Source organism: Eurosta solidaginis, chromosome 4 (genome assembly GCF_040869045.1).
Source record: "Eurosta solidaginis isolate ZX-2024a chromosome 4, ASM4086904v1, whole genome shotgun sequence".
In the NCBI taxonomy this organism is placed as follows: domain Eukaryota; kingdom Metazoa; phylum Arthropoda; class Insecta; order Diptera; family Tephritidae; genus Eurosta; species Eurosta solidaginis.
The window spans coordinates 137,489,157-137,510,852 of NC_090322.1; the positions used below are offsets into that span (position 1 = coordinate 137,489,157).

The 21,696-nt window shown below is 42.4% G+C and overlaps 2 protein-coding genes across 3 annotated transcripts in view; both read right to left on the minus strand.

Moving 5' to 3' along the window:
- Nucleotides 1-21,366, minus strand: part of Cpr (Cytochrome P450 reductase) — a 178,316-nt gene extending 156,950 nt beyond the window's left edge. The window contains exon 1 of the mRNA XM_067783009.1: nucleotides 21,227-21,366. The gene's annotated coding sequence lies outside the window, so the exon portion shown is untranslated. The remainder of the gene's footprint in view (nucleotides 1-21,226) is intronic.
- Nucleotides 604-4,279, minus strand: LOC137248206 (uncharacterized). 2 transcript variants are annotated; one of them, XM_067779080.1, is made up of 5 exons: nucleotides 4,108-4,279; nucleotides 3,544-4,039; nucleotides 3,080-3,470; nucleotides 1,699-3,018; nucleotides 604-1,635 (listed from the first exon to the last, which is right to left on the minus strand). In XM_067779080.1, exons 2-5 carry the CDS (start codon nucleotides 3,598-3,600, stop codon nucleotides 1,085-1,087), a joined length of 2,319 nt encoding a protein of 772 aa, XP_067635181.1. In that variant the 5' UTR covers nucleotides 3,601-4,039; nucleotides 4,108-4,279; the 3' UTR covers nucleotides 604-1,084. The 2 variants fall into 2 exon arrangements, with proteins under 2 accessions (XP_067635181.1, XP_067635180.1); XM_067779079.1 differs by having other exon boundaries at nucleotides 604-3,018.
- Nucleotides 21,367-21,696: the final 330 nt, after the last annotated feature.

Genomic DNA, 21,696 nt, shown 5'->3' on the forward strand with positions numbered 1-21,696 from the left:
CTGTTGTATAGTTTGTCGCTTCATCCTCGTCGGGCACGCTGTCAACGGATTTGTACGAATGCAATTCTCCAGCTATTTGTCTTTGAATAATGAAATTCAAGCACCCGACGTGCTTATTCTTCGCTGCAAGTATTGCCCGTTCACTAATCCAATCGAGATTTTTATAATTTTGTGCAATGCTGGGGAACACTTTGGTGATGAGTTTTTCTTTCGACGATGTGAACTCGCAAACATTTGCCGGGAACGATATTAATCCAGTGGAGACATCAACAGGTATTTGGCCATTGCCAAGCGTCAGCAGTTGTCTCGAGAATTCAAGAGCCGATGAGTCGTTCTGCAACGCAACTCTTATGTTCGTGTTCAATTTCAACTTCTTGACATGCCGCCACAAATACGACGATTTCAGGCATGCATTAAGTTCATCGGCAGCAGTAGATTTCGGGATGACAGGTAGCGTTTGGCGAAAATCTCCGCAGAGCAATATCATAGCCCCACCAAATTGTCTCGAATCACCTCATAAATCCTTCATCGTTCGGTCAACCTCAAAAGCTCGTGTATGCGACATCGTGCATTTATCCCAAATGATGATTTTGCATTCTCGCATCAATTTTGCTGTCGCTGAATTCTTGGTCATTGTGCACGTTGGTTTGTCTGCCGTAAGTAGATTCATCGGCAGTTTTAAAGCTGAATGTGCAGTTCGACCGCCATCCAACAATGTGACAGCAATGCCAAAGGAAGCAATATCCAACGAAATTTGAGATCTTTCCCGAATTGTAGCCAGAATCAAAGAAATGACTAATATTTTTCCTGTCCCACCGGGAGCATCGAGAAAGTAAATGCCTCCCGTTCCATCGTCAACAGCCTTCATCAGTGTTAAGAAATGTTTAAAGACCGACAATTGTTTAATATGTAATATGGAATTTGATTTAATAAAAGAATTTAGAAAAAGTAAAATACAAAGTTTAATTATTTAATATAACAAAATTAAGTACGTTTGTCGTGATGGCCGTTCATCTACCAACTGACTAGCTGCTCTTCGTCTCACTTCTTAGCTGTCGTCGTGATTTCGCTCTCTCTCATCTCTTTATTCTCCAGGCTTGCCATCTGACTTTGACATCAGGGAATCGTACACGTTCTTCTGCTCTGCATTCAACAGCTGCACATTTGTTCGGACTCTTTCGGCCAGCTCATCTCGATCATAGTCTTGCTCCCGTTGCAGTTCCCGATTGAATGCATCTTTTATCGAACGATTTGGCGCTGGCATTCCCAATGTCGACACCAGACTGCCGCATATGAGGATGCACATGTCCTCGATCAGAAGTAACGCTTCGTTGCGGATCCGGTCATTAATTTGAAGATCGAAATTCAAAGTTGTCATGCGAAATCTGCGTAAAATGTCGTCAGCCATCTCGTCCTTATATTTTTCCCACAATGCGGTCGGGTTCGATGGATTACATGCGGATATGATGATCGCAAACAATGTACGAATTTGATTCGCTGGTGATGAAACAGTTGCATCGGCGAGAGTGGCGCATAGCACACCATCCACAGTACGCAGGGAATCGAAGGATGTAGGGCCTCTGATGTTAACCGAAAGCAAGGGAAGATAGAAGCATTCGTCTTGGCGTGGATGAACTGTGCATATTCGTCCGAGAGCATCGGTGGAATAGACATCAGTAAAGCAAGCAACAACATTACCTTTTCTCCGGCGTTGAAATCTCTTTGATGCAGCGTTAAATGTATAATAGTGTGGCATTTCCGAATATAGTAAAGTCCTTGCGAACGGATCGCTTTCGCATGTCGAAAAGAAATTTGTCAACGTTGTAGCTGGTTTTTGTTCTGCTCTTTGCCCTGCATTTGCGTCCGTAAAATAGACACGCTGGCCGTCCTCCAAGTGTACTGCCAAATGTACCACAGTCGGGTGACGTTCATGAATCGGAAAAGAAAACAGCCGCCAAATTGCCTCGTTACAACTCACGTAACGTCCAAGTTGAAATTTCGTTACCTCGTCGTTTGCATTCGGTTCAACAATGCCAAATACCGCCATGTCGCTCCCTTTGTTCACATATTTGCAAACGTATTTGATGGATTTAATGGAATTGCAGTACTCAACATTGCAGTGAGTTGAGAACGTTTTCGACAAAAGGAACGATCCTTTCACTTTCATCACGATTGATCTGCCATTGTCATCTGGAGAACGACGCCGATACGATGGATATCCGTCGATTCCAGAGATTGTGTCAGCCACCAACGAACGGGGGAAACGCTTTGTGCAATTTCCGTTTTCCATGCACGGCGAGTCTGGGTTGTGGACTCCGGAAGGCCCATGGATCATGTTCGTTGTCACAATGGAGTACATCTCCGGATCAGTTTCTGGATCTGGTATTTCGGCCGAAATGATCGAATCAATATCATCTGGATGGATCGTGTCAAGCATCCAAAGCAAAATGTGTGCATGTGGTAAGCCACGCTTCTGCCATTCAACCGAGTACATCCAACAACGTATTATGCCAAAAACCGTATGCTTAACGATGTAATCCATGAGTACTTTGATCTTTTGTCTGAACACTCGTGCAATGATGCCATGTTGATAGCTGATTGTTTGTCCTGTCGTCAGGAAATACGTAATTTCAGGCCATTTCGGATTGCAAGTGAACGTGATGAATAAATCCGGTCGTCCGTAATTCAGCACATACGTCATCGCATCCTGAGCGTACTCATGTATGTGGCGCGGGCTTCCAACGTAAGTACCTGGAAGAATGGTCAAACAACCGATGTTGGTTGCATCTCCTTCAGTAGCCATAGCATCACGCAAGTGCATGTATTCATCTGATCGTAACTTGGACTGATTGAAACGAATGAAATTGAGGCGCTCCGTTTCGACCTTGACGTACATGTCAACGCAGTACTGGTGAAACAACCGGCGATATCTCAACAGATGATTGTCAAAATCACGCCGAATCATCAAACGATACGCATAAAAATACATTGAGCTGACCTTCATATTCGTCTCTTCTCCTGAAATATGAATTCGAGCTCGGTTGCAAAATAAAATAGAAGTGATGACTTGTAAACAAACCTGTCGTTGGATTAACCATCTTTATATTTAAGTTATATCCATCCTCTCCACGACAGAGCATCAACGGGTATTGAAGTGCATCATATGACCGATTCGTCTCGTAAACGCGCTTCAATTGTCCACCATCCCGACGGTAAAGAACAATATCGCGTGATTCCTTATTCTCGCCAACAATCACCACTGCGACTTCATTGATAGTGGGAGCATTGAATTGTCTTGCATGGCCTCCAGCGGGTCTTTTGTCTGCTCTAAAATTGATTTTGTGGTCGTCTGAAGGCATCATATCCAATGCTGTTTTGAACAATCTGATCATTTCACGTTTAGTCGCAGTAGTGGTAGCGTTCGGTAGTGGTAACAAAGAGCCCGCTCGATGGTGAATTTGCCCTTGAATCTGAATGTTTGGAAGCAATTTCGAAAAAATATAACAACAGTTGTTCATTTTGATAATAATGGGACATAATTACCTTAAAAGTAGGATTGTAGCCGGGTACATCAACAACTTGGGCTCCAAATGATGTCATTTGAAAGCATCCGTTATATTTTTGTGTATTCTCTAGAAAATGTTTTGATTGGATTGTATTTCCATATAGTAACGAATACAATGGCTCTAGCGGGTGGGTTAAAACGGGTAATTTCACTTTGCCACCAGCGCAGCATAAGCCGGGGGTTTCTGATTGAAACGCAGCGAAGATCTTTGTAGGCTATTGCGGAATCGTATTCGAAAGTAGCGCGATTCAAGCCTACATTTATGAATGGTGTTCCAACAACATTTTTTTGAATTTGTGGTGGTGATTGTGCCGCGCGAACTTGTACAATATGGGCACGTCTCCATTCATTTTCTTATGCACGTTCCTCTTGCGTTTGATTATCACGGACATTCTGACTAATTATTGGACGGCGTGTACGTCGTTCAAGGTTTGATCGTCTAATAGGAGGCATTAGTCAAGCAAATAACTCAAGCTAAAATGCAATAAAGTAATTTTTGACTAATCCTTTTAAAAAGAAAATTCTTAAAAAAAAATACTTACGGAATGAATGTATCGCAATATACGCCCACAGTTCTAGAAGATAACCTCACTTTTTACACGCAAACTTATTTTCTTAAAAAATGATCGAATTGATAAATATCGCAATGGAATTTCAATTGATCGTAATGCTTGTACCGTTTGTGGTTGTGATACGCGATATATGACTATCCGAAATCAGAAAAATAAATCAATGAACACGAAAATCAGAAAAACTCGAATCAATTGCAGCAAGAAAAATAGCACATTTGTTTAATAAAAAATGACAATGAGAAAAGTGCACCTGTCAAATTACGCTCAACCTAAGCACAGCGCCATCTGTTATTTATCTCGTTATATTAATAATCAATTTTCAATTTTCCGACTTTTCCACAGGGTTTTCCCAAAATTTTCTTTCGTAAAAACCTTCTCCTAGCAATTACGATGAACTGAAAAAAAATTAGAGCCAAATCGGTCCTGCCGTTCTCAATTTTCGATTTCTCCAATTTTCCGACTTTTCCGCAGGGTTCTCCCAAAATTTTCTTTAGTAAAAACCTTCTCCTAGCAATTACGAAGAACTGAAAAAAAATTTGAGCCAAATCGGTCCTGCCGTTCTCAATTTTCGATTTCTCCAATTTTCCGACTTTTCCGCAGGGTTTCCCAAAATTTTCTTTCGTAAAAACCTTCTCCTAGTAATTACGAAGAACTGAAAAAAAATTTGAGCCAAATCGGTCCTGCCGTTCTCAATTGATGAATTAGTATACATTTTTCACACCATTTTTATATATATAGATGAGTAAATTATGTCAACATTCAACTCCAGTAATGATATGGTGCAACAAAATGCAAAAATAAAATAAAATTTCAAAATGGGCGTGGCTCCGCCCTTTTTCATTTTATTTGTCTAGGAGACTTTTAATGCCATAAGCCGAACAAAAATTTACCAATCCTTGTGAAATTTGGTAGGGGCTTAGATTCTGGGACGATAACTTATTTCTATGAAAAAGGGGAAATCAGTTGAAGCCACGCCCAGATTTTATACACAGTCGATCGTCTGTCCTTCCGCTCGGCCGTTAACATGATAACTTGAGCAAAAATCGATATATCTTTACTAAACTCAGTTCACGTACTTATCTGAACTCACTTTGTATTGGTATAAAAAATGGCCGAAATCGAACTATGACCACGCCCACTTTTTCGATATCGAAAATTACGAAAAACGAAAAAAATGCTATAATTCTATACCAAATACGAAAAAAGGGATGAAACATGGTATTTGGATTAGTCTATTGACGCAAAATAACACTTTAGAAAAAACAAGTAAGGAAGGCTAAGTTCGGGTGTAACCGAACATTACATACTCAGTTGAGAGCTATGGAGACAAAATAAGGAAAATCACCATGTAGGAAAATGAACCTAGGGTAACCCTGGAATGTGGTTGTATGACATGTGTATCAAATGGAAGGTATTAAAGAGTATTTTAAGAGAGAGTAGGCCATAGTTCTATAGATGGACGCCATTTAGGGATATCGCCATAAAGGTGGACCAGGGCTGACTCTAGAATTTGTTTGTACGATATGGGTATCAAATGAAAGGTGTTACTGAGCATTTTAAGAGGGAGTGGGCCTTAGGTCTATCGGTGGACGCCTTTTCGGGATATCGCCATTAAGGTGGACCAGGGGTGACTCTAGAATGTGTTTGTACGATATGGGTATCAAATGAAAGGTGGTAATGAGTATTTTAAAAGGGAATAGGCTTTAGTTCTATAGGTGAACGCCTTTTCGAGAAATCGCCATAAAGGTGGACCAGGGGTGACTCTAGAATATGTTTGTACGATATGGGTATCAAATGAAAGCTGTTAATGAGTATTTTGAAAAGGAGTGATCCTTAGTTCCATAGGTGGACGCCGTTTCGAGATATCGCCATAAAGGTGGACCAGGGGTGTCTCTAGAATGTGTTTGTACGATATGGGAATCAAATGAAAGATGTTACTGAGCATTTTAAGAGGGAGTGAGCATTAGGTCTATAGGTGGACGCCTTTTCGAGATATCGCCATTAGGGTGGACCAGGGGTGTCTCTAGAATGTGTTTGTACGATATGGGAATCAAATGAAAGAGGTTACTGAGCATTTTAAGAGGGAGTGGGCATTAGGTCTATAGGTGGACGCCTTTTCGAGATATCGCCATTAGGGTGGGCCAGGGGTGACTCTAGAATGTTTGTACGATATGGGTATCAAACGAAAAGTGTTACTGAGCATTTTAAGAGGGAGTGGGCATTAGGTCTATAGGTGGACGCCTTTTCGAAATGTCGCCATTTGGGCGGGCCAGGGGTGACTCTAGAATGTGTTTGTATGATATGGGTATCAAATGAAAGATGGTAATGAGTATTTTAAAAGGGAGTAATCCTTAGTTCTATAAGTGGACGCCTTTTCGAGATATCGCCATAAAGGTGGACCAAGGGTGACTCTAGAATGTTTGTACGATATGGTTATCAAACGAAAGGTGTTACTGAGCATTTCAAGAGGGAGTGGGCATGAGGTCTATAGGTGGACGCCTTTTCGAGATATCGTCATTAGGGTGGGCCAGGGGTGACTCTAGAATGTGTTTGTACGATATGGGTATCAAACGAAAGGTGTTACTGTGCATTTTAAGAGGGAGTGGGCATTAGGTCTATAGGTGGACACCTTTTCGAGATATCGCCATTAGGGTGGGCCAGGGGTGACTCTAGAATGTTTGTACGATATGGGTATCAAACGAAAGGTGTTACTGAGCATTTTAAGAGGGAGTGGGCATTAGGTCTATAGGTGGACGCCTTTTCGAGTTATCGCCATTAGGGTGGGCCAGGGGTGACTCTAGAATGTGTTTGTACGATATGGGTATCAAATGAAAGGTGGTAATGAGTATTTTAAAAGGGAATAGGCTTTAGTTCTATAGGTGAACGCCTTTTCGAGAAATCGCCATAAAGGTGGACCAGGGGTGACTCTAGAATATGTTTGTACGATATGGGTATCAAATGAATGGTGTTACTGAGCATTTTAAGAGGGAGTGGGCATTAGGTCTATAGGTGCACGCCTTTTCGAGATATCGCCATTAGGGTGGGCCAGGGTGACTCTAGAATGTGTTTGTACGATATGGGTATCAAATGAAAGGTGGTAATGAGTATTTTAAAAGGGAGTAATCCTTAGTTCTATAGGTGGACGCCTTTTCGAGATATCGCCATAAAGGTGGACCAAGGGTGACTCTAGAATGTTTGTACGATATGGGTATCAAACGAAAGGTGTTACTGAGCATTTTAAGAAGGAGTGGGCATTAGGTCTATAGGTGGACGCCTTTTCGAGATATCGCCATTAGGGCAGGCCAGGGGTTACTCTAGAATGTTTGTACGATATGGGTATCAAACGAAAGGTGTTACTGAGCATTTTAAGAGGGAGTGGGCATTAGGTCTATAGGTGGACGCCTTTTCGAGATATCGCCATTAGGGTGGGCCAGGGGTGACTCTAGAATGTTTGTACGATATGGGTATCAAACGAAAGGTGTTACTGAGCATTTTAAGAGGGAGTGGACATTAGGTCTATAGGTGGACGCCTTTTCGAGAAATCGCCATTAGGGTGGGCCAGGGGTGACTCTAGAATGTTTGTACGATATGGGTATCAAACGAAAGGTGTTACTGAGCATTTTAAGAGGGAGTGGGCATTAGGTCTATAGGTGGACGCCTTTTCGAGATATCGCCATTAGGGTGGGCCAGGGGTGACTCTAGAATGTGTTTGTACGATATGGATATCAAATTAAAGGTATTAATGAGGGTTTTAAAAGCGAGTGGCCCTTAGATGTATATGTGAAGGGGTTCTCGCGATATCGACCAAAATGTGGACCAGGTGATCCAGAAAATCATCTGTCGGGTAATGCTAATTTATTTATATATGCAATACAGTATTCCTGCCAAGATTCCAAGGGCTGTTGATTTCGTCTTGTAGAACTTTTTCATTTTCTTCTACTTAATATGGTTGGTGTCACACCCATTTTACAAAGTTTTTTCCAAAGTTATATTTTGCGTCAATAAACCAATCCAGTTACCATGTTTCATCCCTTTTTTCGTATTTGGTATAGAATTATGGCATTTTTTTCATTTTTCGTAATTTTCGATATCGATAAAGTGGGCGTGGTTATGGTCGGATTTCGGTCATTTTTTATACCAAGATAAAGTGAGTTCAGATAAGTACGTGGGCTAAGTTTAGTAAAGATATATCGGTTTTTGCTCAAGTTATTGTGTTAACGGCCGAGTGGAAGGACAGACGGTGGACTGTGTATAAAAACTGGGCGTGGCTTCCACCGATTTCGCCCATTTTCACAGAGAATAGTTACCGTCATAGAATCTATACCCCTACCAAATTTGAGAAGGATTGGTAAATTTTTGTTCGACTTATGGCATTAAAAGTATTCTAGACAAACTAAATGAAAATGGGCGGAGCCACGCCCATTTTGAAATTTTCTTTTATTTTTGTATTTTGTTGCATCATATCATTACTGGAGTTGAATTTTGACTTAATTTACTTATATACAGTAGGTAGGTAGGTTGAACTGGCCGGTCCATGAGGACCTCACATAGACTGATTGAGTCCGTAGTGTTACCAGAAGTTTGTTTTAACGACCAAACTGAAAAACCCTATCAAAAACCAGGACCTATGTTATAAAATAACTCCGTCCTCTTGGCAAATACTAGAAGCTTCCTAGGACTTAAGCCACTTGCTGCTTCTAGATCTGACAGCTGTATCACTCCTAATAGCTGGAGTCTTAGCCTGGCAAGTGCAGGGCACGAGCACAGAACGTGCTCGATCGTTTCCTCCTCCAACCCGCACTTCCTACACCTGCTATCACTGACCAAGCCTAATTTAAAGGCATGTGACGCCAGAAGGCAGTGTCCAGTCAGAATACCCGTCATGAGCCTACAGTCCTCTCTTTTTAATGATAGAAGCAACTGTGTTAGTCTAAGGTTGTAAGACCTACACATAATCTTCGACACTTTACAGCCCCGCGCTTGAACCCACGCCTTTTCTGCTTGGTCGATCATGTCCACCTCTCGCCTTCGCTTAATCTCGCCCAATCTAATTGGGACGTCTACGGAGCAAGCTTCAAGGGATGCGCCCTTTTTAGCTAATTCGTCCGCTTTTTCATTCCCATCTATTCCCATATGCCCTGGGACCCAATATAGATGTATGCTTCTCCCTGTCCCGATTCTCTCCAGAGACTGCTTACACTCTAACACGCATTTAGATGCTGTGCTATGCGAGATTATTGCCTTAATTGCTGCTTGACTGTCAATATAAAAGTTAACACGGTTGCAGCTTAAGCTATTCTCTTCCAGGGTTTCTACTGCTTTGGTTACGGCTAATATTTCCGCTTGGAAAACGCTACAGTAATCTGGCAGCCTGTAGGATCTGCTTAATTCCGGATCAGCGCAGTATACCGCAGACCCTACTCCTTCCACTATTTTGGAACCATCGGTGTACACATGTATCGCCTCGTCCGCCATTTGCGCACCCTTGCGCCAACCGTCCACCTCTATTGTGGCCTTAAGATCTCCCTCAAAGTGCAGGTAGGGAATCATGTAGTCTGTTCGTCTTGTGACTGAGGACGCTATACTACTATGGCCATATGGTCGGCGCTCAAGCTGCCCCGAAGCACCGAGCCTGGTTGCGGTCGTTAATGCTTTGTTCTTTGCTACCAGGTCTACAGGTGGAATGTGCAGAATGGCATACAGTGCAGCCGTCGGGGTTGTTTTCAGGGCTCCCGTAATGCAAAGCATCGATAGTCTGCATACCCCCTCTAATTTTTTGAGGTATGTTGTTTTTTGTGTGGCTTTCCACCAAACAAGAACTCCATAGTATAGAATAGGGCTTACAATCGCTGTAAAAACCCAATGAGAAAGAGAGGGCGATAGGCCCCACGTAAACCCCAGCATTCTTTTACATGCATAGAATGCCGTTGAGGCCTTCTTGACCCTCTCCTCCACGTTGAGCTTCCATGACAGCTTACTGTCTAGGATGATTCCTAGATATTTTGTGCAAGGTTTCTCCTGTAAGGTCACCGCTCCTAACTTAGGCCTGGTCCAATTTGGGACCTTGTACCTCTTTGTAAACAAGACCATATCCGTCTTCTCCGCATTGACTTTCAGCCCGACATTAGATGCCCAGGTATGAATATCCCGAAGCGCCCGATCCATCAAAGAACTAATCGTTGGAAGGCATTTTCCACTTATGACAATTGCAACGTCATCTGCGTAAGCCGTAAGTTTTACGGGTCCCTCATCGAATTGCCTGAGCAGTTGGTTGATGACCAGTGTCCACAGCAGAGGTGATAGCACCCCTCCCTGCGGCGTGCCCCTGTCCACTGATTTCGTGGCCTCGTACAATCCCCATTGTGATGTAATCTTTCTGCAATTTAACATGCAGCCGATCCATCTGATTAAGGCAGGATGTACTTTAATGTAATTAAGACCATCCATAATCGCCCATTTTGCAACATTATTGAAAGCCCCGGCAATGTCCAAGAAGACTCCTAGAGCATACTCCTTATATTCCAGGGATTTCTCTATGCTTATTACCACCCTATGCAATGCGGTGTCTACCGACTTGCCTTTGGTGTACGCATGCTGTGTTGTGGAGAGCAGCTTTCCATCCACGTTGGACTTTATGTACACATCTATCAGCCTCTCAAAGGTTTTGAGCAGAAATGATGTTAAGCTAATGGGTCTATAGTCTTTGGGATACACGTGACCGATCTTCCCCGCCTTTGGTAGAAAAGCTACACGAGCAGTTCTCCAAGAGTGCGGAACATGTTTCAGTCTTATGCACCCATCGAATATTATTTTAAGCCATTCCACGACCGCCCTGCTTGAGAATTGTAGCATGGCCGGGAATATACCATCTGGGCCCGGCGATTTAAACTTAGAAAACGTCTTCACTGCCCACTCGATCTTGGTATCGGTCACCAAGCCCGGCACCACTAGCTCCGTGATCGAAGTGTGAGTGATGTCTGCTGGTTTTTCTAAACCGTCTCCCGATGGGAAATGTGTATCGAGAAGCACCTCAAGGGATTCCTCACTATCACGTGACCATTCCCCGTTCTCTTTCTTTATTAGTCCCTGGACTATGTTTCCCTTTGCTAGGACTTTTTTCAACCGTGCTGTTTCACCATGAGTTTCTCTTCGCCCTGGTAATTTCACGCTTGTAGATCCTCAGTAGATCCCTGTACTCGTCCCGACACGCTTCGCTTTCCGCGGTCTTTGCGAGTTTAAACATTTCTTTTACCTGTCTTCTTAGAAGACTCAGCTCATTGCTCCACCATGGCGGCTTTGCTTTTCCTCTGAATCTTCTTAGAGGGCAAGCTTTGTTATACGCAGTCATAAGCGTCCTTGTTAGGAATTCATTCGACTCCTCCAGTTCCTCTACATTAGCAACCTCTTTGGGTTGTCCCAGTTTCGTTTCTACATGTTTCTGGAATTTAGTCCAATTCGTTGCCCTAGGGTTTCTAAAGGTTCCTCCCTTCTCTACCCTCTTTAGTGGGATGCTGAAGCTTATATACGCATGGTCGGAGAAGGATGGTCTATCGAGAACCATCCAATCATACCTTGATATATCACGCTCGGAGCCCAATGTAATATCCAGAACATTGCTGGATGTTGGACCAATGTATGTAGGAACATTTCCCCTGTTGGCTATCTGCAAATTGGTTTGCAGGATGTAACAAAATAGAGATTCGCCTCTCTCGTTCGTATCTGCTCCTCCCCACGCATTGTGGTGCGCATTTGCATCTGCGCCTATGACCAACCGCCCTTTGCGCCCTTCCTCCTGTACTAGCCTTTTGCACTCCATCGGTGGAACCTCCGCAGCATGGGCCATGTAGCAGGACGCCAGGATAAATGCCTGCTTATTCTTTTGCTCAACGGCCACCGCTACGAGATCCTCGGTGGTGTAATTAGTCAGCATATATGAATGCAGCTGTTTCCTTACCATTACTACAGCTCGCACCCGTCCTTCCGTTTGTGCGTAGTAAACGCCAAACCCGCGCGCGCTAAGTCCAGAAACCTTTCCTCCCGATGAGAGCCACGGCTCCTGGATCAGCGCCACGTCAAACGAACCCTCCTCAAGGGTTAGGAGGAGTTCGCTCGACGCCACTTTACTGTGTTGGATGTTTATCTGTAGGACTCGCAGCACCATTGGGCTGTTTGTCCCCCTCCAGCACCTTCGTCTTGACGTCGTCGTCCTCCTCTTGCCCTTTTGGTTTAGAGTATTCGAGGCCCCCTTCAGCCCCTCGTGAATGTTGTGCCGTGTGTTCCTCTGTGCGAGTCACAGCACCATTTAGCGGTTGGTCCTCTTCTAGCACGTTCGTGGTGACGTCGGGGACCTCCACCTGTCTTTTTTCCCTTAGGCTTCTGAGGTCCTTTTCGACTTCGCCCACTTCCAGCGTATTAGGATTTTTATCCTCGGGACTTCTTTTCCTGAGTCGCATGTAAATTTTGCCAGTGCCAAAGGACATTTTGCCAAGCTGCGTGTACAGAATATCCTCCGCCTGCTTGTTTATTTGGAAGATGTAGAACTGACCATCCTCGGTAGGCCGAGATACAGTAAGTACCTTCCAATCCTGTGTCGGTATGTTCGGATTCTGATTCTGCAGAAGTCGCAGTGTATCCTCCGACTTCATCACGCATGGTATCCATACCTTAACTTTTGGTACCGTGGGGATTTGCGCTTTATCCACCACCTCAAACCGCGCGTTCGTGCCTTGCCTTTGGAGGTTTGGAACGACTTCCTCCAGCCACCGCAAGCTCGCGATGTTGTCGCACGCTATCATCTTCACACCATTATACCATCCCCCCGAATCAAAGGTTGGAAGGGGCTTACTTGGTTGTTCCCGCATCATCTTAAGCATTAAGCTAATAAGCTACCTTTCCACAGATCTCCACCTTTCAGTAGTCATTTGTCCGAACGGACTGCTACGATCAACCAGCGCCACAGTCAGTGACTGCTTTGCCACATCACTCATCTTCTCGGGAAAAGCAGGAGTCTTAGTGTTATCTCCCTTTAGAACCTCCGAGAACACCGGAGTCTTCGCGTTAACTCCCTTTAGCGCCTCCGAGAAAGCCGGAGTCTTAGCGTTATCTCCCTTTGGCTTATCTCCTACTTTCGTAGTTGGAACTTCCCTCTGACTGGCAGCTTTCGAGGTAGTTGCTACCTCGCTATTGGAACCCATCTGTCTTACAGCTTTGGGCCTACTTGTCTTGTCTATGCGACTGCCCTGCCTCGCGGCTCTAGGACTGGGTCCTTTCTGCCTCTTGAAAGCAGGCTTCTCGCCTTCTGCCGAACGTTGCCTCTTCATTCTGCCATTCGACGCTTCTTTCTCCTCGTACCGGTTGCAGCACCGAGGGTTTCTCGCAGCAAACCTTTTGAACTGCCTTCGACCTACTTCTACCGCTTCATGGGCCCATTCCAAGCGCTCGATCTCCACTTCTGTTGGGTCGACCACTGCTCCCAAGCGTTGTACAATTCTTAGTGCTGCACGGTACTGCGAGAGAGCTCTTTTACTTCCTCTGCTCCGTACCCTTCTCCACTCTTCTACTCCGTTTTCATTTGTGTGCTTCTCCAACACGGAGTTCATTGAATCAGCACTACTCTCGCTCCCCGAGTCCGACGCATCGCTTAATTCGTATTTGTCGTCCTTGGATTGCGACTCAGTCCTCCTCTTTACATCCTCCTTATTACATTCAGGTAATGAGTTGTTCATCTTGGTCGTACGACCACCTGCCCGACAAGGCGGGCTCAGCGGTCCAGTATTATATACGGGGAAAGAACCGTCCGCCACAGCAGCGCCCCTTACTGCGGTAAGGCCATAAATACTTCCCGAGATGGCCCGGTATCGGGAAGGCTCCGTTCGAATACAGCCGAATTTATCCCCTGGCTGCAAATCGTCCAATAGGCACGGTCCGCATAACACCCTGGCCTAGGGGGTTGGCAGTTCTTGGTCACCGATATCCCGCCGCCCTCCTATGAGGCGAAACGGCGTAGATGTCAGTCCTAAACAGCTCCGCCTCATAGTCGGGCGCTATGGAGTTCGGCTAAGCCCTCACACCAACGACAAGGTGCCTACCCTAGTGAGGGCTTATATACAGTAAAGATATTAAATTTTTTGTTAAAATTTGAATTTAAAAAAAAATTTTTTTAAAAAGTGGGCGTGTTCTTCATCCAATTTTGCTAATTTTTATTTAGCACATATATAGTAATAGTAGTAACGTTCCTGCCAAATTTCATCATGATATCTTCAACGACTGCCAAATTACAGCTTGCAAAACTTTTAAATTACCTTCTTGTAAAAGTGGGCGGTGCCACGCCCATTGTCCAAAATCTTACTAATTTCCTATTCTGCGTCATAACGTCAACCCATCTACCAAGTTTCATCGCTTTAACCGCCTTTGGCAATGAATTATCGCATTTTTTCGGTTTTTCGAAATTTTCGATATCGAAAAAGTGGGCGTGGTTATAGTCCGATATGGTTCATTTTAAATAGCGATCTGAGATGAGTGCCCAGGAATCTACATACCAAATTTCATCAAGATACCTCAAAATTTACTCAAGTTATCGTGTTAACGGACAGACGGACGGACGGACGGACGGACATGGCTCAATCAAATTTTTTTTCGATACTGATGATTTTGATATATGGAAGTCTATATCTATCTCGATCCCTTTATACCTGTACAACCAACCGTTATCCAATCAAAGTTAATATACTCTGTGAGCTCTGCTCAACTGAGTATAAACAAGTAAGGAAGGTTAAATTCGGGTGTAACCGAACATTACATACTCAGTTGAGAGCTATGGTGACAACATAAGGGAAAATAACCATGTAGGAAAATGAACCGAGGGAAACCCTGGAATGTGTTTGTATGACATTTGTATCAAATGAAAGGCATTAAAGAGTATTTTATGAGGGAGTGGGCCATAGTTCTATAGGTGGACGCCATTTAGGGATATAGCCATAAAGGTGGACCAGGGGTGACTCTAGAATGTGTTTGTACGATATGAGTATCAAATGAAAGGTATTAATGAGTATTTTAAAAGGGAGTAATCCTTAGTTCCATAGGTGGACGCCGTTTCGAGATATCGCCATAAAGGTGGACCAGGGGTGACCCTAGAATTTGTTTGTACAATATGGGTATCAAAAGAAAGGTGTTAATGAGTATTTTAAAAGGGAGTAATCCTTAGTTCCATAGGTGGACGCCGTTTCGAGATATCGCCATAAAGGTGGGCCAGGGGTGACTCTAGAATTCGTTTGTGCAATATGGGTATCAAACGAAAGGAGTTAATGAGTATTTTAAAAGGGAGTGGGCCTTAGTTCTATAGGTGGACCCCGTTTCGAAATATCGCCATAAAGGTGGACCAGGGGCGACTCTAGAATGTGTTTGTACGATATGGGTATCAAATTAAAGGTATTAATGAGGGTTTTAAAAGGAAGTGGTGGTTGTTGAATAGGTGGTCGCATTTTCGAGATATCGCCATTAAGGTGGACCAGGGGTGACCCTAGAATTTGTTTGTACTATATGGGTATCAAAAGAAAGGTGTTAATTAGTATTTTAAAAGGGAGTAATCCTTAGTTCCATAGGTGGACGCCGTTTCGAGATATCGCCATAAAGGTGGAGCAGGGGTGACCCTAGAATTTGTTTGTACAATATGGGTATCAAAAGAAAGGTGTTAATGAGTATTTTAAAAGGGAGTAATCCTTAGTTCCATAGGTGGACGCCGTTTCGAGATATCGCCATAAAGGTGGGCCAGGGGTGACTCTAGAATTCGTTTGTGCAATATGGGTATCAAACGAAAGGAGTTAATGAGTATTTTAAAAGGGAGTGGGCCTTAGTTCTATAGGTGGACGCCTTTTCGAGGTATCGCAATAAAGGTGGACCAGGGGTGACTCTATACTTTGTTTGTATGATATGGGTATCAAATGAAAGGTGTTAATGAGTATTTTTAAAAGGGAGTGGGCCTTCGTTCTATAGGTGTTCGCCTTTTCGAGATATCGCCATAAAGGTGGACCAGTGGTGACTTTAGAATATATTTGTACGATATGGGTATCAAATGAAAGGTGTTAATGAGTATTTTAAAAGGGCGTGGGGTTTAGTTCTATAGGCGGACGCCTTTTCGAGATATCGCCATAAAGGTGGACCAGGGGTGACTCTAGAATGAGTTTGCAGATATGGGTATCAAATTAAAGGTATTAATGAGAGTTTTAAAAGGGATTGGTGGTAGTTGTATATGTGAAGGCATTTTCCAGATATCGACAAAAATGTGGACCAGGGTGACCCAGAACATCATCTGTTGGATACCGCTAATTTATTTATATATGTAATACCTGCCAAGATTTTAAGGGTTTTTTATTTCGTCCTGCAGAACTTTTTCATTTTCTTCTACTTAATATGGTAGGTGTCACAACCATTTTATAAAGTTTTTTCAAAAGTTATATTTCGCGTCAATAAAACAATCCAATTACTTTACCATGTTTCATCCCTTTTTTCGTATTTGATATAGAATTATGGCATTTTTTCTTTTTTCGTAATTTTCGATATCGAAAAAGTGGGCGTGGCCATAGTCGGATTTCGTTCATTTTTCATACCAAGATAAAGTGAGTTCAAGTAAGCACGTGAACTAAGTTCATTAAAGATATGTCGATTTATGCTCAAGTTATCGTGTTAACGGCCATGCGGAACGACAGGCGGACGACTGTGTATAAAAACTGGGCGTGGCATTAACCGATTTAGCCCATTTTCACAGAAAACAGTTAACGTCATAAAATCTATGCCCCTACCAAATTTCAAAAGTATTGGTTAATTTTTGTTCGGCTTATGGTGTTAAAAGTATCCTAGACAAATTGAATGAAAAAGGGCGGAGCCACGCCCATTTTGAAATTTTCTTTTATTTTTGTATTTTGTTGCACCATATCATTACTGGAGTTGAATATTGACATAATTTACTTATATACTGTAAAGATATTAAATTTTTTGTTAAAATTTTACTTTAAAAAAAAATTTTTTTTAAAAGTGGGCGTGGTCCTTCTCCGATTTTGCTAATTTTTATTAAGCGTACATATAGTAATAGGAGTAACGTTCCTGCCAAATTTCATCATGATATCTTCAACGACTGCCAAATTACAGCTTGCAAAATTTTTAAATTACCTTCTTTTAAAAGTGGGCGGTGCCACGCCCATTGTCCAAAATTTTACTAATTTTCTATTCTGCGTCATAAGTTCAACTCACCTACCAAGTTTCTTCGCTTTATCTGTCTTTTGTAATGAATTACCGCACTTTTTCGATTTTTCGAAATTTTCGATATCGAAAAAGTGGGCGTGGTTATAGTCCGATATCGTTCATTTTAAATAGCGATCTGAGATGAGTGCTCAGGAACCTACATACCAAATTTCATCAAGATACCTCAAAATTTACTCAAGTTATCGTGTTAACGGACGGACGGACGGACATGGCTCAATCAAATTTTTTTTCGATCCTGATTATTTTGATATATGGAAGTCTATATCTATCTCGATTCCTTTATATATGTACAACCAACCGTTATCCAATCAAACTTAATATACTCTGTGAGCTCTGCTCAACTGAGTATAAAAATTGTAAAATGGGTGTGACACCTACCATATTAAGAATGAAATGAAAAAGTTCTGCAGGGCGAAATAAAAAACCCTTGAAATCTTGGCAGGAATACTGTTCGTGGTATTATATATATAAATAAATTAGCGGTATCCAACAGATGATGTTCTGGGTCACCCTGGTTCACATTTTGGTCGATATCTGGAAAACGCCTTCACATATACAACTACCCCCACTTCCTTTTAAAAGCCTCATTAATACCTTTAATTTGATGCCCATATCGTACAAACACATTCTGGAGTCACCCCTGGTCCACCTTCATGGCGATATCTCGAGAAGGCGTCCACCTATAGAACTAAGGCCCACTCCCTTTTAAAATACTCATTAATACCTTTCGTTTTTTACCCATATTGTACAAACGCATTCTAGAGTCACCCCTGGTCCACCTTTATGGCAATATCTCGAAAAGGCGACCACCTATACAACTACCACCACTCCCTTTTAAAAACCTCATTAATACCTTTAATTTGATACCCATATCGTACAAACACATTCTAGAGTCACCCCTGGTCCACCTTCATGGCGATATCTCGAAAAGGAGTCCACCTATAGAACTAAGCCCCACGCCCTTTTAAAATACTCATTAACACCTTTCGTTTGATAGCCATATTGTACAAACACATTCTAGAGTCACCCCTGGTCCACCTTTATGGCGATAACTCGAAAAGGCGTCCACCTATAGAACTAAGGCCCACTCTCTTTTAAAATGTTCATTAACCCCTTTCATTTGATACCCATATCGTACAAACAAATTCTAGGGTCACCACTGGTCCACCTTTATGGCGATATCTCGAAACGGCGTCCACCTATGGAAATAAGGATCACTCCCTTTTAAAATACTCATTAACTCCTTTCATTTGATACCCATGTCGTACAAACAAATTCTAGAGTCAACCCTGATCCACCTTTATGGCGATATCCCTAAATGGCGTCCACCTATAAACTATGACCCACTCCCTCTTAAAATACTCTTTAATACCTTTCATTTGATACACATGTCATACAAACACATTCCAGGGTTACCCTCGGTTCATTTTCCTACATGGTTATTTTCCCTTATGTTGCCACCATAGCTCTGAGTATGTAATGTTCGGTTACACCCAAACTTAGCCTTCCTTACTTGTTTTTTATGTAGTCAACTATCTCTGCGATCTTGCCAGTTAAACCGTTACAATTAAGTAATGTAAGCCCATTTTATCCAGTAGCTTCTTATTTGAGTTAAGTGGTCCCAATATAATAATAGTTTTGGTTTTTTGTGGTGAATCCTTTGCACGACATATTATTACTAGTGACCATACGAACTCATTAGATCCATGTTTTATTACAATTTTTATAAATAGTTTGAGACATTCATCTTTATCATTTGAGTAAAGTAAGTTTTTCATCCGTGATCGTATAACACGAAACGGGCCCAGGGATCCTTTATATATTTTCCTAGATCCTAGTTGTTGATATGCGTTTACAGCTTCTTCTGGTATTATTATGGACTCATTTATTGAATGTCAGGTTATTACTTGCCCGCTAGTTCAACCAATGGTAAGCTAACGAACGCCAGAGGAAGCTTGCAGTTCTAAATGGATTGCATTAAAGGAAGTTGCTGCTAGAGATGATTTTTCCACATTGTAATTGAAAAGTTAGTTTGCACGTAAATGAGAGTTAAATCTATTACAATACCCCGATAGAAGTTGGGCAGGAGCGGTTCGCTTATCCCATAGGTTTCGGTGCTGGGATACATCTCTTTTCGGGCTATATATTCGATGTGCTCGAAATTCGTACGAACGCTTTGATAAGCCGACGTCGAATCTTCTTGACCGCCCAAAGTTTATTCTTGAAAAAAAGCATGTGAATAATTGTGAGAGATGAGAAACATTGCTGTCGAAGCAGTTCTTCGTTATGCTTAGTCGGCGCGCCTGCTAATGGAGTTGTCATCACGACCTTCGTGGAAAGCTGAAAGCTTCAGTTGTTGTTGTAGCGATAAGTCACCCCCCGAAGGCCTTGTGGAGTGTTATCGATGTTGCCTTTGCCGGATGCAGATCCGGTACGTTCCGCTAACAAGCACCATTAAGGTACTAGCCGGACCATTTCGCGAACGATTTGGTATGACCACATGAAACCTTCTAGGCCATCCCGCCCTCGACCACCCTCCCGGAACCAGGGGTCGCCAGTACCTCGGCTGTTAAAGAAACTGGATTCGCCACGGGTTGGCGAGGTTGACAATTGGGTTGGAGAAGCTATATATTGCGCTGGAAACCCCTTGAGAGGGTTGCGCTGTGCAAACCCTTGAATCAATTTAGTATTTTAGTCGCCTCTTACGAAAAGCATACCTACCGCGGGTATATTCTAAGCCCCCTAACCCACTGGGGGTAAAGCTTCATTAGAGGTATACCATAATGATAATATTGCTAATGGAATTTGTTTGTATGAGAACAAGTTAATACCAGAAATTGCTAGTTGTTGTTGTGTGTTAACAGTGCTTCGCTCTATTCAATCGGTACGACCACTCATAAATTGTCATCAAAGTCCTCTAACGGGTGTCCAAGGAGACTGGCATTTTCAACAGGGGCGGGCCATAGGAAGATTGGTGTTAGAGACCTAGGTTTCACATTACAAGAAAGTGCTAGTACCGGAGCAATCCAGATTTATGTCCCGTAAGGACGTGTGAAGTATATTTGCAATACTCATATCATAGACATTTCTTCGGGAGTGTGTTTATCGCTACACGAAGAAGAAGATTCTCAAGGAATCGGGCCTCTTTATGTCGAAAAGTTAGAGTTTCACTTCTAGTTTCCTTGAACTTTCGGTAGAAGATTTCGATAACAGTTCGTGAATGATCGCACTTATTGGACGAAGCCGTACTACGAGTAAAAGAATGTAGATAGAATTTTATTTTAGTTACCGATTAACTAACAAAAAGTTGTCTGGATCTTTGGTTAAATACCTCCGCCATTGTAATCAAGAACTATATCCGAATCTTTATTATAATGACTTGCGTCTCGAAATTTATGGGCTAAGCACCGTAAGAATTCTAAATGATATTCAGCCAAAAACTACCACTATGACGCTCTTGGTGCTCCCAAGAAAGTACTGTTTTAGCATCAGAGTTCCAAGTTTTGTAAGTAATCAATGATGTCACTTTACATGAGCTCGCATTAAAATGTATTCCATATTTCCTTGAATACGCTAACAGGCAACTTGAGTTGAAAACTTTTGTTTCAACCACGAGGGGCGTGTAATGATGTTTCTCTCAACAGCACAAGCATACCTACTCGCGAGGTAATCCTGAAGAATGCAGTAACAATGCAAAGGCTTAACCTCTCAGGATGTGATCATTAAAAGTCATACCCACTTAAACATATTTTCGTCACCTACATTTTGGATAGCAACAGGTTGTCCACAAGGAAACAAAACCAAGCGAATGCAAAGGCAAATGGATTCTTACCGATTCGTATTTGTCATACAGGCCGTATCCTTCTAATTCCAGTTATACAATCCAAAATAAAACTTGATTTGAATTAGATTTGTACAAAATCACTAACAAATAAGACTACATACATAAATCTACACGTCTTTCAATGCAGTTTCGACATTCCATAAAAGAGAAAAACAACAGCTGTCAAAAACATATGTTAGCACAAGTTTAGGGTAAATGAGCAAAAATAGGTAATCAAAGAAATTACAGCAGAGCAAAATCTTTAGGAAATGTCGACATCATATCGACATAGACATCGTTGGTCACATTTGAAATTGCTAATAGCCGTGTTTTTTTTACACGTGTATACGTTTCGTATGCGCGTGAAAAAAAACGCCTATCCTCGTTTAGATAATGCTTAGGAGACCCAGTGGTTAAACAACTAGCTACAGCACAGGGTGTAACGAAAAGCGGAGACACAACCCTCTGTTGTATTTCTG